We start from the raw sequence: 15066 nt of genomic DNA on the forward strand, positions 1-15066 counted from the left end.
ACGATTCTCACAAGAACTCAAGGGATGGGTAGTATTGTGACCCCGTTTCACAGACAAAAACAGCAAGGCATAGGGAGGTTAGAGTACTTGCCCAAAGTCTTACAGCCGGTTCCTGAAGTAGGAATTCAAACCATTCCTGGATCCCATTATTCCCCTAAGCACTGGTCCACAATGCCTCTCCACAAGACAGTTACAAACTGAGCTAGGAACCAGGATGTAGGGGCACTCCTGGGTCTAAGGGTGATAACCCAAGCCCTCACCTCTCACCTTACAGCATGCTATTGTGTGTGTGTCTGTGTGTGTGTGTGTGGTCTGGAGGGATATCCCAGAAGGCAGTGCAGCATCACCTCGGCATGCAGCTGCCCCTGGGTCCTTTGTTGCTTACAGAACAAGCCACAGGGCCCCTTCCATGTAGAAGTGACAGGATTTCAGAAATGGTTTCATTAGCATCATGTTAATAATACACACAGGCACTTCCAAAAAATCACAGAAAATGGAATTAAATGAGTTTATGTTCGGGCAAAAACTTTTGAAGTCCTCGAGTGGTTTCTTCCTAGTACACAGCTTCCATGAACTTTTTGAAGACCTCTCATAGTTAGGGTACCACAACATGAAGCACAAGAGCTTGGAAGTCAAGCTGCTGCGCTGCTCTCCTACAGTTACAAAAGGTCCCATTCTCTCTCTCTGTCTGCCTCTCACATCCTTGCAATGTGACCCCACAGCTCATTCTGCCAAGAGGCTGATTCTATCCCCCACACTTAAAATCTGGATTGACCTGTGACTTGGCCCAAAGCGTGAAGTGCAACAAGTGGTGTGCCAGTGTGAACCTACACCTCAAGAAGCCAGATGCTTCCCTCATTCCCCTAGAAGCTGATCCCATGACTGCAGGATCAACCCCAGGCTGGCCTGCTGCAGGTGGCGATCCCACGTGCCCCAGTTGCCTGCATGGTCCCAGCCCAGTTAGTACAGAAGTACTTGCTGACTAGCAGATGCATGAATAGCCCTTGTCAAGAGCAGATGAACCGCCCAACTGAGCTCAGCCTAAGCTGCTTTATTCTATGGGCCATTCAAAAAAAATTATAAAGTTAAATAAATGGCAACCCTCTTTTGGTTACAAAGCAAAAGCTACCTGATGAAACTTAGGCAAGTTATTTAAACTCTCTGTGCCTTGGTTTCCCCCATCTATTAGATAAAGAGAATCACAATTCTTCCATAGTGATTGCAAAGTGAATGGATGTTTGTGTGTCACTTGGGCAGTTCCTGGCACATGGAGTGCTCTCCTTAAATATTAACTACAGTCTCCCTTTCACCAAAGGACAGGAGCAAGCACCAAGTGAGTGGTTGACAAATGCAGGACCTTGTGGATGGGTGGATGGACAAAAGGATAAGCACACAGAGCAGCATGTGGGGAGCAGGAGTAGTGCCCATCCCATGAGAGACAGGAAACTCTTCCTGGAGGTCCTGCCCTGCCCCACCTTCAAGCCTCCTCCTGATGTACCTGGCATAGGGTCGCACAGGAATCATGGTCTTCAGGCTGGGGTCATATCTCTCTGAAAAGGATCTCCGCTGGCCCCGCCGGTCCAGATCTGAGATAAGGTAGGGGCCATCACCCACCATCCTGAAGGAAGTCTGGAGCCCTGGGCGCTTGGTCTAGGGATGCGTTCACACTGCAACAGAGAGATTGGGGAAGGTTCACTGAGAGCATCCCCTGCTCCACCCAAACCAGTTCCCTTGCTGGGACCCTTCAGACCTGGTTTTCCCATTTATGAGGCCTTCCACATTTACGGGGAGTGTGGCCAGAAACTCTGCCATATCCTTTAACTGCACTCTGAGGCTTCTTTGTTGATAAGAATTTCTGGTTGGGGGCCGGCGCCGTGGTGCAGTAGGTTAATCCTCCGCCTGTGGTGTCGACATCCCATACGGGCACCGGTTCTAGTCCCAGCTACCCCTCCTCCAATCCAGCTCTCTGCTATGGCCTGGGAAAGCAGTAAAAGATGGTCCAAGTCCTTGGGCCCCTGCACTTGCATGGGAGACTGGGAAAAAGCACCTGGCTCCTGGCTTCGGATGGGTGCAGCTCTGGCCATTGCGGCCAACTGGGGAGTGAACAACAGATGGAAGACCTCTGTCTCTCTCTCTCTCTCTCTCTCTGTGCCTCTCCTCTTCCTGTGTAACTCTGACTTTCAAAATAAATAAATAAATCTTTAAAAAAAAATTTCTGGTTCCTCCTCCTCTTCTGTTCCCATACCGTGTGGTTTGGGAGCAGAAAAGCCTAGGATGGGTTTGCTATGGGGAGCCAGCTTGTGGCCAAGGCTGAATCCCAGCTGGCAAAAGAGCCCCAAGAAAATGGGTCTGCTTTCTCAGGGTGACACAGTGGAGTTCATCACACACACACACACACACACACATGTGCACAGATGCATGCACACACACCACATACACACATACACACATGTACATACACACGCACCCCCATACACACACATGAACACCCCCACACACACACCTACACACTCACACACACGCCTTTTTCTTACAGACGCCTTCAGATACCCAGGAGTTTGTGTAACTACATCCCTTCCACTCTGGTACTCAATGGTCAGAGACCTGCAACAAAGCCACCATCAGGACCAGCTGCCTCTGGACCCACACTGGTGTCACCACCGCCCCCAGTGAAGACCAACAAGCTCAGTGGAGGGAGGCTTCCTGGCGTCGTCTGTCCAGTTCTCAAGTCAGCCACCTCGCTCTCCAACCACCTAGACCCAAGGCACAGAGAATGAGCCCCGAAGGTTTCCTGAGTCCTCATTTTCCTCCTTTCCTGAGGCCTGGCTCCAATCTTGCCCCAAGGCTCCATGGCAACCCCCTCCCCAAAGCCTACAAAGTCTCCTTCTCTGTCTAAGCTGTTGAGTTGGCTCCTGTTGCTTACAACCAGAGATCTTACCACTCTATAGACACAGGAGTCACAGCCCCATGTGTTCTCTCCAAAAGTTCTCAAGGCTAGACCCATGGAATAAACCAGTGCCCATCGGGGTGTTAATGGTTGAGAGACCCACGGCATGTCAGAGCGGGCAGCTTCCTCAGATGCAATATTTTACAAACTCCCCGCTGCCTGGAAGAGGAAACCTAGGCCCAGAGAGGGGCAGGAGCTGCCCAAGAGCTATAGCTAACAAGCAGCATCATCTGATCTGGAGCATTCTAGATACAGGGAGGCGGACGCTCCCTCCCTTCTCCCCAAGCCCAGGCAAGTCCCTCTCCTACGTTATATTACAAGATGCAGTCTTCTGGAGTAGTGTTTTGTCTTTCAGCAGAATTGAAAACAAGACTGTCTTCAGTTCAAAAAGATAAATCCCTCCCGGAGAAGCCTGCAATGCACAGTTAGCAGGAGGAGATCTCTGTCTGACCGGCAGCAGCTCTGCCCGCCCTGTCTTCATTTGCTCAGTTAGTAAGTATTTCTGGCATGAACACCAAGTGCTCAAACCCTGCTTCCTAATGCTATGAGAGAATTAAAAGTCACCCAAGTCCCTGAGCTTCCTGCAACCTTACTCTCTGCCCTGCCCTTCGCTCTCCACTCGCACCGTCATGCTGAGCGTCTCACTCTACTCCCTAAACAAACTGCCAGTCCATCCTGCCTCTGGGCCTGTGTCTCCACCATGGAAGAATCTAATATCACTCCCTGCCCTGGACCAGTTCTTGCTCAGCTTTTAAAGCTCGTGTTAGACCATTCCTTCCCCGAGACAACTCCCCTACTTCTCTATTTGTGCAAACAGATCATGAGCTTCCTGCCTGGCTTGCTCACAGCTGTATCTCCAACACCTCGCACGGCTCCTGGCGCATTTTAGATGCTCAATACATGGGCGGTGCATGCATGAATAATGATGGATATGAGTGAAATCTAGACAGTGATCTCCCCCAAAAGGGAGAAATGGGCACAGATTAGCCCATATTCTAATGTAAACCATAGCATAGCGTTATCTCCATAAAGCACTGAGGCACTAAGCAGGGGAGAGGTTAAGGTTAAAAAATCAATTGAGGCAATCAAGTGGGAGTAAATAGTACATTAACACACAAAACAAAAACTCAGCATGGAGGGACAGAGGAATAAAAGGAAGGGGTGCATACAGTACCAACTGCAAGCTGATAGCCTTCAACTGAACCATGTCAATAATTAGAGATATAAATAGACTGAACATTTCAGTTGAGACACAGAGATGATCAAGTTTACTATAAAGTCAAGTTCCAATGATACGCTGCCTCTAAGAGGTGTATTTGAAATGTAATCGCAGAACTAGCTTGAAAGTAAAAGTATGAAAATAGAAAAATCATGCTAACAATAAGAAGCAAATATAGACAGTCTCTTGGCTTTTTTTTTTTTTTTTTGTCTTAAAACAGGGAAGGATTTTTTTAAAGCAAATTAAGTAAATAAGCCAAAAGGTAGAAGTGTGATAATCTACTCCATTAAAATTATAAAAGTCTGTTATGCCGTTGATACAATTTTGGAAAAGGTCAAAAAGAGAGGCCACTTGCTGGTATAAATGTGATCCATTTAACGACAAAGAATTACGCTCAGAATCTGTAAAGAATCTCCAATACATCAATGACAAAAGAACAACCAACTTTACAAGTGGGCGAAAGATAGAAACAGATCATCCACAGATGATCCAAACAAACACCCAAAAAATATGCTCCATGTCTGAGTACCAGAGAGGTGTGAATTAAAGTCGCAATCACACGAATCACAATGAGCAGCGAGCAATCACATTCCTCATTCTTTAAACAAGCGATACTTAAAAGTCCAACGTTTCCAAGTCTTGGCTTAGAATGGAGCAGAGCAGCTCTTCAGACCTGCTGGTGGGAATAGAATTTACGCAACCGATTTGTAAAGCGAGTTCAATATCTTCTGATTAGCACACCCGGTAATTATCCTCCTTACGCCTGCAGGAGAGCCTTTGAGAAACTCTGCCTCTTCATGCCTGTTCACACCCAGAGTGGTCACAGCTCTGCAGGCTCCCTCCTCTCCCCCCCATCCCCCTCAGCGCTTCTGCTCTGTCTCTGAAGTCTTGCTTCTGCCACACGCACAGGTGTCAACTCTGAAGCTCAAACCAGAAAACACACAGAGGCGAGCCAGAGAGCAGAAATCACTGTAAGTGAGGTAATATCTTTATACATCTATAGCAGTATGCAAATTGGCAGCCCATAACCCAGCTTCATCAACTAGAATGTAATGCTCCTAAGAATACAGTACAATGTGCAGAAGAAGAGGGGCCAGTGCTGTGGCACAGCAGGTTGAGCCGTGACCTGCAGTTGCTGGCATCCCATTTGGATGGAGGTTTGAGTCCCAGCTGCTCCACTTCCGATCCAGCTCCCTGCTAATGCGTGGAAGATGACCCAAGTGCCTTGGGCCCCGCACCCATGTGGGAGACTCAGAAAAAGTTCCTGGACCCTGGCATCATCCTGGCATAGCCCTGGCCATTGTAACATTTGGGAAGTTAACCAGCAGATGCATGATTCTCTCTCTCTCTCTCTCCCTCCCTCCATCCCTCCCTCCCTCCCTCTATATAACTCTGCCTTTCAAATAAATAATAAAAATAAATCTTTTTTAAAAAAGAAATAGAGAAACCTGCAAGTGTCCCATCGGTCAGGTGATGAAGGCCAAATGAACAGCGATGGGTTAGGTTAATCGTGCCCACCTTGGCTGTGATGAGAGGAGAATGGTGCCTCTGTAGCCCTCCTCCCAAAACCCACAACCCAGCCAAATCGTGGGAGAACCAGGACAAGCTCCAGTTGTGAGACATGCTGCGAAACACCTGACCCACACTCTCCACACCTACCAAGGTCATCAAAAGCTGGGAAAGTGACCCAGCCAAGAGGAGCCCAGGGGACAGGACAACTAAGAACAAAGCGATGTCTTGGATGAAATCCTGCAACAGAGAGAGGGCTTGAGAGACAAAGCAAGGAAAGATGAATAAAGCATGATTATTGATTACTGATATGTCCGTATCTGTTCACTGATTGTGGTATATAAGCCATTCTAATATAAGATGTTAGCAGTAGGGGAAGCTGGCTGTGGTTTATATGAGAACTTTATTATCTTCATAATTTTTTTGTAAATCTAAAATTGTCCTAAAAATTGTTTATTTTGAAGAAGTGGGTGGGAAATTTCTATAGCAAATTCAAAGTAATCGATGTTTCCTAGAGGACAAAGATGAGATCCGGAAGTCACGTGGGGATCCTCCCAAGTTTCTCTAATATTTCATTATAATGTTAAGAATGCAAATGCTGGGGCCAGTGCTGTGGCATAGTGGGTTAAGCCTCTGCCTGCAACACCGTCCTCCCATATGGGCACTGGTTCGAGTCCCAGCTGCTCCACTTCCAATCCAGCTCCCTGCTAATGCACCTGGGAAAGCAACAGAAGATGGCCTCTACATTCACATGGGAGACCTGGAAGAAACTTCTGGATCCTGGCTTCAGATCAGCCCAGCTCCAGCAATTGTGGCCATTTGGGGAGTGAACCAGCGGATGAAAGATCTCTCTCTCTCTCTCTCTCTCTCTCTCTCTGTCTCCTCCTCTCTCTGTCTGTAACTGTCTCTCTCAAATAAATAAATAAATCTTTAAGAAAAAAAAAAGAGTGCTTCTGTTCAAAAAAAAAAAAGAAAAGCATTCCAGATGGAAAGATACTATGGAGACAAAGGTGTCCAGAGGGGAGCATTTTGCTCTGTGGATAACACCCCGTGGGACACCCTCGTCCTGTGTTACAGAGCCTATTTCAAGTCAAGTCCCGACTCTGCTTCTGACTCCAGCTTCCTGTTAATGTGCACCCTGGGAGGCAGCAGGTGATGCTCAAGTGCTTGGTCTCTGCCACCCACAGGGGCGACTGGATGGAGTTCCTGGCTCCTGGCTTCAGCCTGGCCCAGACCTGGCTGTCATGCACCTGTGGGGAGTGAACCGCTGGATGGAAGATCTTCCACTATCTATCTCTGTCTTTGTTTCTCTTTCTCTCTCTCTACCTTTCAAGTAAATTTTTAAAATTAAAGAAAAAAAATGTTTAAGAAAAGAGAGAGACATGACACCTAAAAGCAATACATCATCCTGGATTGCATCCTGGGCCAGGAAAAAAAACTGTTTTCTAGTTGATATAATTGGGCCAATTACCAAAATTTGAATGTAGGCTATAAGATTATGTAAAAACATTACATCAAAGTTAAATTTCCTGATTTTGATGGTGATGCAATTTGAAAATTAATAATTTTTCTAATTCTGGTTCTTGTTCTTGAGAAACACACGCTGAAGAATTTAGGGATAAAAGAGCGAAATGCCTGCCATTTATTTTCAACTGTGTCAGAAAAACAGCAATGCAGAGAGAGAGAAGGCGAGAACAAATGGGGCAAGATGCTCGTTTGCAAACCTCGGGCAAGGGTAGTTAGGATTTCTCAGCACGACTCTTGCTACTTTTCTGCGAATTTGAAAAGAAAAAAATGAAACTTTTTTTTAAGGAAAGAGCCCTAAAGGGAGTGAGCTTTTTCCTTCCGTGGAACTCCGGGCTCCGAGCACTGGCTCTGGTCTCAGGAGCCGGGCATAGCACACCTGTGTCCCCCGGGTGTGCGTCTTCTGCTATCAGAAAATGGTCTTTGTTTCCTTCAGCTGCCCCCCTGGGGGGGGGCTGTTCTCCCCTCTGCAGAATAAACTCCCCAGGCCTTCCAGCCTGGTGCGCTTGTGCACAGCTCGGACCCCACGCCAGACCCCTGCACCTATAGCTTCTGTTTTTCCACTCACAGTGCTGACAGCGAAGGGTGCTCGCAGGTAGCTGTCACAGCTTCCCTTAGGGGTCCTGAGCCCAGCACAGGAGGCCAGGCCTGCAGGGCCAGGTTGGGGCAATCGGAATGCACAGGCAATGGGCGCTGAGAGGTAATTTCCTTGAATCCTCAGCGGGGCAAGCAGAGTTGTGATTACCTAAGACGGCTTGGAAGCCTTGCAGCTGGAATGGCACGTTGCTAAATTCGGCAGCCGCGGGGGGAAATGAGGCTTTTTAAATCAGGAAGTCTGCTTTGGCTAACGTCTCCATCTCCGTCTGTCATGCCAGCCTCTGCCAGGAGTGAGGAGCTGCCTGGGATGAGAAATCTGCTCTCGCAGTCACGGGGGACAGGGAGCAGTGGGGCAGCTTAGTGAGAGCTGGGAGCAGCCAGGCCAGGGGCCCTGCAGCCATCACGACTCTGTCCCTGGCCTGGCTTTCTCCAGTGGAGCAGCTGAGGGTCAGCAGGAGACAGCACAAAGTCCCCGGTGCTCCTGCTTGCTTGCAAGGGGACGGCGCCCACCCTGACCTCAACAGACTGCACGGCAGAAGCAGGAAGGACTCTGTTGGGAACACAGGATGCAAACAGATACACTGATGTACTGGTCCCTTTTTCAGGATCTGCACTGTTAAAAATCTCCTTCTACTTTGTGGAAAACAATAATTAGGAGACACCATGTCTTTCATTTTTTTAAGATACATTTATGGGGCCGGCACTGTGGCATAGCGGGTAAAGCCGCTGCCCCCATACCGGCACCCCATATGGGCATTGGTTCAAGTCCCGGCTCCTCCACTTCTGACCCAGCTCCATGCTGATGCACCTGGGAAGGTAGTGGAGGATGGCCTAAGTGCTTGGGCCCCTGCACCCGTATGGGAGACCTGGAAGAAGCTCCTGGCTCCTGGCTTCAGCCTGGCCATTGTGGCCTTTTGGGGAGTGAACCAGCAGATCAAAGACCACTCTCTCCCTCTCTCTCTCTCTCTCTGCCTCCCCTTCTCTCTCTGTGTAACTCTTTCAAATAAATAAATAAATCTTTTTAAAAAAAATAAAAACTTTCTGCTTTTGTTGGAAAATCGTGAGTTCCAGCTGCTGGCGTGGCTTCCACCAGCTGATGCTGAGCAGGTGGGGCATGCCTCTGTTCAACACAGTCCCCACCCCTCCTTACTGTCTCTCTGTCAGCATCCACCACGTTTGCACTGCTCTTTGCCAGGGAGTGCACTCATTTTTCTCGATCCTTGTCTCTGTCCACAGTGGGAGAACAGATGTCCAGAGGGTATCTCAAGGAGAAACATTTCCTACTTACTCTTATTTCTGTCTGCCCCCCCAACCCAGAAAATTCACAGTTTTGTGCCTGAGAACCAGTCTTTGCTGGTGCCCATCACAGGAGTCCTTCCCCCGTGTCCCCAAGCCTTTCCCCATGACCTTGCTGGATCAGGGACTGTGGCCCTCCCCCTGCAAGCCCTTTTTGAAGCCCATAGTGCATTATCAACAGGGATGGTCTCACGCTGCCCCAACCTCTTCCTCCAGGGCTGTCAGTCTCCAGCCCAGAGGTGCTGCGCCAAAGCTGTCCTCAGGCCCCGCCCCTCGCCTCTCCTGGTGTCCTGGCACCTTTGTGGGTAGCCAGACCGGGCAAGGACCCTGAGGGATGAGGGGCTGCTGTGGGAGAGGAGGAAGGAAGTGGAGAGGGGAGATGAGGACGCTTGTGCAAGAAATGTGAGGGTGCGGGAAGGGAGGGCAGCGGATCTGGTTTACGTGCTCACATCCCCTGGGGGGGGGGTCCCCAACGAGGTCACTGACTCAGCACAGACACCACGGAAGAAGAGGAGAGCTCTTGGGTTGAACCTGTGAGAGCCACACAGCGATGTAGCAGGCATTCAAGGCCATGTGTGTGTGTATCTCCATCTCCCATAACTGACTTGTGAACAGTACTGTGTGTGTGTGAAAAGACCAATTTATTCGATATAGACTGTTTGTATGTCACAGATTCTAAACTCCCATCTTGGGATATCTACTTTTCCTTGATGATAGCTGAAACCTCCCAAAATGGAAGTGCCCCAGGATCCCCCCGACCCTCTGAGATCCCCAAGTCCCTGCTTCCCCCCGCCCCCAGCCACACACACACAGAGGCAGCCACAGTGGAGGGTGTCACCCTCCACAGCCCCAGGGACCAGCTTGTAGCCTCTGACCGCAACACACAGGTGCTTACCTGAGCAGGGAGCACGCAAGTCCTCAGGGCTGCAGGCAGAGGATGAGGGACCGATCAGAAGCCATGGGGCTCGGAGCCTGCTGCCCCCCTCTCCACACACCTCTGCTCTGGCTGCTCTCGTCCCGCCTGCCCGGAGCCCTCCTCTCCAACTGCCCCATTCAACTGCCGCTCCCACCACCCCCAAGGAGGGAACTCTGGGGGGCCAACATTCCCTCCGCCCACATTAAAGGGCACTGCCCCTTCCGGGAGGGGCCCATGTTGTGGGCCGGTGCCTTCAGGGACGGCCACCCTTCTGTGGCCGGCCACAGCACAGCTTTGTGGAAGAGCCCGTCCCCAGCTGTGGAGACAGAAGCAAGGATGCCTTGCACAAGCGGCTTCGGGCAGGAGCTGAGACCAGCAGCCAAGTCTCCTGAGTCCTAGTCCAGGCACCTGCCCTCGAGGATGCGTCCCATTTCCCCCTCTGCCTCCTGCAAAGGTGAGGCAACCCTGCAGGCAGGGAAGGTGCCAGGAGTCCCATTTACAAAACACAGAAACGCTCATCCACACAGCCCCTGCTCATGTGGCCAAAAACAAAGGTGTGTGATTTGAACTTTTTTTTTTATAAAGGTAAGTTTGAGACAGGCCCTAGCTGCTCCCTCTTTTGCATGAAGGTTTCTGGTTTATCTTTACTCAAGCACTGCCAACAGGGGCACAGGTCTTTTCTGGGCCCTTGCAAGCAAAAGAGAGTGTGTGGCTTCCACGGGGTTGGGAGGGTGCAAGATCCTTGTAGTCAGAAATAAACGTTGACTCATTTTCAAGAATTACTTAGACACCTTAGGAGACCTTCTCCACCTGACTCAAACAGATTTTATGACAAATGTTGCTGTAGAATTTCTTTTTTTTTTTTTTTTTTTTTCCTAGCAGCCCAGGGCTCTGTGTTCCCTCCTGCTGGCCAAGTTCTCCCCCTGCTGGCTGGTTCTGGCCGCACAGCTTCCTGAAGATGCCAACCACTGCCTGCGCCCAACCCCACACTCATCTTCAGGCCCCTAAGACAGAAGGAGTGAGCAGGGGGTTGTGGGTGGCCAGATCCCCAGCCTGGGGAGCGGGCTGGCCCAGCGGGGGCGTCCTGTCCCCCTTCCGCAGCCTCCATCCCTTCCCCACGGCCGCACCACCGCTAATACAGTCACTTGGTATTTGCAGAGCCCTTTTGTACAGGGAAGTGCTTAATCCTGTTTACCACCCCACCCCCCCGCCCCGGGAGGTCTCCCCAGCAGCCCCCAGATTCCCTCTCCCTGTCTCCCAGCTTCAGAGGGCGCATGCAAATCCGGCCATGTTGACAGAAGGAGGATTCCCGCGCGTTTTCTCCATGTTCCTGGAAGCCCTGGTGGAGGTGGTCTTACACCGAAACTAGCCTTGGATGGGGACTTTGGAGAGAAGACCGTTGGCCTATGGGGAGCAGAGGGGAAGTAGGGCAGGGGAAGGGCTGTCCAGTCTCTGCCCAAAGGAGTTGGACAAGAACAGACAGGTGCCTGCAGCAGTGAAGAGACTCAGCCAAGGTCACAGAGCTGAAGCCCAGCCTAGGGAGACCCCCGGGGTGGGAGAACCCAGTGTACTGACTGCAGGGAGAAAAAAGAAACCAAGAATCCCTGCTCTGGCTTCCTTGATAGTCTGAATACTTTTATGTTGTACACAAACATATCAGCCCAGTGGTATCCAGGGAGATCACAGCTTAGACGTGATGGTGTGTGTGCATGTGTGGGCTGTCTGTGTGTCCAACAGGAACCGAGGTACTCGGTGGCGAGAAGGAGAGAGGATTTTCCCACCACGGAGGTTCTGTGAGGCTGTCTGAAATCCTTTTAAAAATGAGACAAGGGGAAGAGGGAAAGATGGAGAAAGAGAGAGGGGGAGACAAATAAAGAGATCTCGCCTCAAGTCCCAGGAAGGATCGTGAAGCCCCCTGCTGGCGATACATAGAATTGGTGCCATGGAGGGCTGAAAATGGAAACTCTACACAAAATGAGAATTGTAACCAGAATGTGTTGTAAATTCATTAAGGACTAAATTCAATCATGTGAGTGACATGCCTTAAACATTGGAAACACTCAAGAAGCAGCAGTTATCCTTTGTAAATAATAATGTTAAAATAGAGGCCAGAGCCGTGGCATAGCTGGTAGAGCCGCATCTGTGGTGCCGGCATCCCATGTGGGTACTGGTTTTAGTCCTGGCTGCTCCACTTCCAATCCAGCTCTCCGTTGTGGTCTGGGAATGCAGTGGAGGATGGCCCAAGTGCTTGGGCCCTGCACCCACATGGGAGACCTGGCTCCTGGCTCCTGGCTCCTGGCTCCTGGCTCCTGGCTTCCGATCAGCACAGCTATGGCCATTGCAGCCATTTGGGGAGTGAACCAGCGGATGAAAGACCTCTCTCTCTCTCTTTCTCTCTCTCTCTCTCTGCCTCTGCCTCTGCCTCTCTGTAACTCTGCCTTTCAAATAAATAAATAAATCTTAAATATATAAATATATATATATAAGCACTGTTGCTGCCCGCAGTGCCAGGCATCCCATATGGGCACCAGTTTGAGTCCTGGCTGCTCCACTTCTGATCCAGCTCTCAGCTAATGTGCCTGGGAAAGCAACGAAATTTGGTCCAAGTCCCTAGGCCCCTGCCACCCACGTAGGAGACCCAGATGGAGGTCCTGGCTCCTGGCTTCTGCCTGGTCTAGCCCCAGCCTTGCAGCCATTTGGGGAGTGAATCAGCAGATAGAAGATCTCTGTCTCTCTCCATAATTCCAGTTACAAATAAATAAATATTTTCTAAAAATTAGCCGGATTTTCCAAGAAAGAAGATTTCTAGTTGCTGTGTTGCTGTTAGGACCTGTCTGGTAGAAACCCACAGAGGTATCTGCTAAGAGGGGGTTGGGTTTTTCATTCTCTTTGCCTCAGGAGAGAGGCACAGTAGAAAGGGCCAACGGAGTTGATGTGAAAAGACTTTGGAAAGCAGCGGAGAAATCTGAATGGACGTTTACAGCGTGAAGTGCAAGGAGCAGCAGGGGTAGTCAACCAGAAGGCAGGTAGCCAACATCGAGAGAGCAAACCTTCTAATAAACAACAAAATGATTACCGAAACCGTAAGTCCTGGCCTCAGCTCCACCGCTTGACAACTTAGAGACCTGAGCAGGTCCCTGGGCTCAGAGTGGAACCTGTGGATTAAAACTCGCCCCAGTCAGGCAGAGGGGTACTCGCTGACTCATCTAACTGTGCAGTTAGTGTTTTTCTTTAAATGCTTGAGAAACCATTTAATTGATGATCCTGCAATACACCATTTTCCTTCTTTGCATTGACCGCCAAGGAGCTCAACAGTTGGAACTCAGCCACCTCTCGCAGCTGTCCCCACCCGTACAGCACACACCTTATGTGAAATAACTCTGGCAGTGCCTACAGGGCCTGGCTGAGGGTCTAACATTGCTTGGAGGACAGGATGGCTTTCGAGCAAAAGTTCTTCCCTGGGCCAACTGGTTTGAATTTGGTGAGATCCAACCTGGCTGCCAAAGTGACCTCAAATCGACCTCTCACCTCGTAATCTCGTTTCTATGCTAAAAATCACTCCCACCTGTGCCTTGCCGGTTGACAGTCGTCATGACAACCAGCAGGAGCACATAAAGAAGGCTGCTCCCCTTCCCAAATACTCCTCCCACCTGCCAGCAGCTCCCTCCCTCCCACCTGCTGCCCTTGGCCTCCACCCCTCAACTCCCTTCACACTAAACAAAGACCCAATTTGGGGGTCCCTTGCTCCTAAATAAGGGGGTAACAGGAGTGCCCCATAGATTGTAAACGATGCACAAGCCCAAGGGGCGTGTGGGACCCCCACACTGGATCAGAAGTTTCTGCCTCAGTGGGGTTCGCTCTAAGCAGTGTCAGATCACAAAGCACCCCGCAACCAAGGGTTTAAAAAAAAAACCACTATTTTCATTAACCTAGAAAATTATGCTCCCCTTTGCCCTGATGAGAAAAAGCTTCAACACATGATGCTGCTCAGCCAGGGGCAGGAACTGGGCAGGAGCAGCCAGATGGAGGGCCGCCTCTCCCCCCCACTTTCTCTATGTGTCCTGGCTGAAGCCACCAGGTGCTCTGGCGGCCACGGGACCCAGCCCATTGTGAGTTTTCCCAAAGCAGGCTTGAGCCCAAGCCCTAGCCTTGAACATCCCCAGGCACCCTTGCAAATGTTGACGTTGTTGGTCCCAAACACGGAAAGAAACTGGTCCCCTTGCCCTGAGCCCAGTTCCTTGCAGCCCGATGCAGACTCCACGCCCTGGGCACCCCTGGGCGGAGCGTTCCTGCTCCCAGGCCACACCCTGTAAGTTCCCTGATGCCTGTATGGCGCTGGTCGCTGTGGCATTCCAGGCTCCTTTCCTTGGCTGGGAGAGGCTGGCTGGGGGGGGGGGGGGGGGGGGGGCTGGGGTGACACTGCTTTAGGGCTGATTTCAGCCTCTTTGGCTGGGGTTAGACAGCAGGCACCAGACCTAGAATTTCTATGCACCAGGCTGTCCATGAGCCAAGCTGGTGCGGGGGGACCCTCCCACCTCACCGCCTCCTCTCTGCTCTGGGTTCAAGTTCCAGGCCAGCCAGTTGCAAGTCAATGTTGGAGTTGTGGACAAGGCCCCTCCCCTGCCTGGGGGGACAGAGGTTCTGTTTATAACGTGGAAAAGCTGAAGTGAAGGCGGCGGCGCTAAGTTTTTTTGTGCCGTGGACTTCCTTGGCACTCTGCCGTATTCTCAGAATAGTGTCTGTAACGCACTCAGTAAAGTATATAGGATGGCAAAGGTAACCTACTATACTGAATTATGGTTATCAAACTCTGTATTGTTAAGAAAAAAATAAAAAAAGAAAGGCAGGCGTTTGGCACAGTGGTTAAGATGCCCCCAGCCCGTATCAGAGCTTCTGGGATCAGGTCCCAGCCCCACTTCTGAGCCCAGCCTCTGGTTCATGCACACACTCAAAGGCAGCACGTGACAGCCCAAGCATTCGGATCCCTGGGAGACCAGGACGGAGTTTCCAGCCGCCTGGCTTCAGCCCGGCCCAGCCCTGGCTGTTGCAGGCATCTGG

At 50.6% G+C, this 15066-nt stretch overlaps 1 protein-coding gene across 4 annotated transcripts in view; it reads right to left on the bottom strand.

The window, feature by feature from the left end:
* ABCC12 (ATP binding cassette subfamily C member 12) overlaps positions 1–1617 on the bottom strand; it is a 58573-nt gene extending 56956 nt beyond the window's left edge. For all 4 annotated transcript variants that reach the window (XM_062176630.1, XM_062176627.1, XM_062176629.1 and 1 more), the window contains exon 1: positions 1499–1617. In XM_062176630.1, the coding sequence (XP_062032614.1) occupies positions 1499–1617 (119 nt within the window). The remainder of the gene's footprint in view (positions 1–1498) is intronic.
* Between the last annotated feature and the right edge of the window lie 13449 nt (positions 1618–15066).

Source organism: Lepus europaeus, chromosome 19 (assembly GCF_033115175.1).
Source record: "Lepus europaeus isolate LE1 chromosome 19, mLepTim1.pri, whole genome shotgun sequence".
In the NCBI taxonomy this organism is placed as follows: domain Eukaryota; kingdom Metazoa; phylum Chordata; class Mammalia; order Lagomorpha; family Leporidae; genus Lepus; species Lepus europaeus.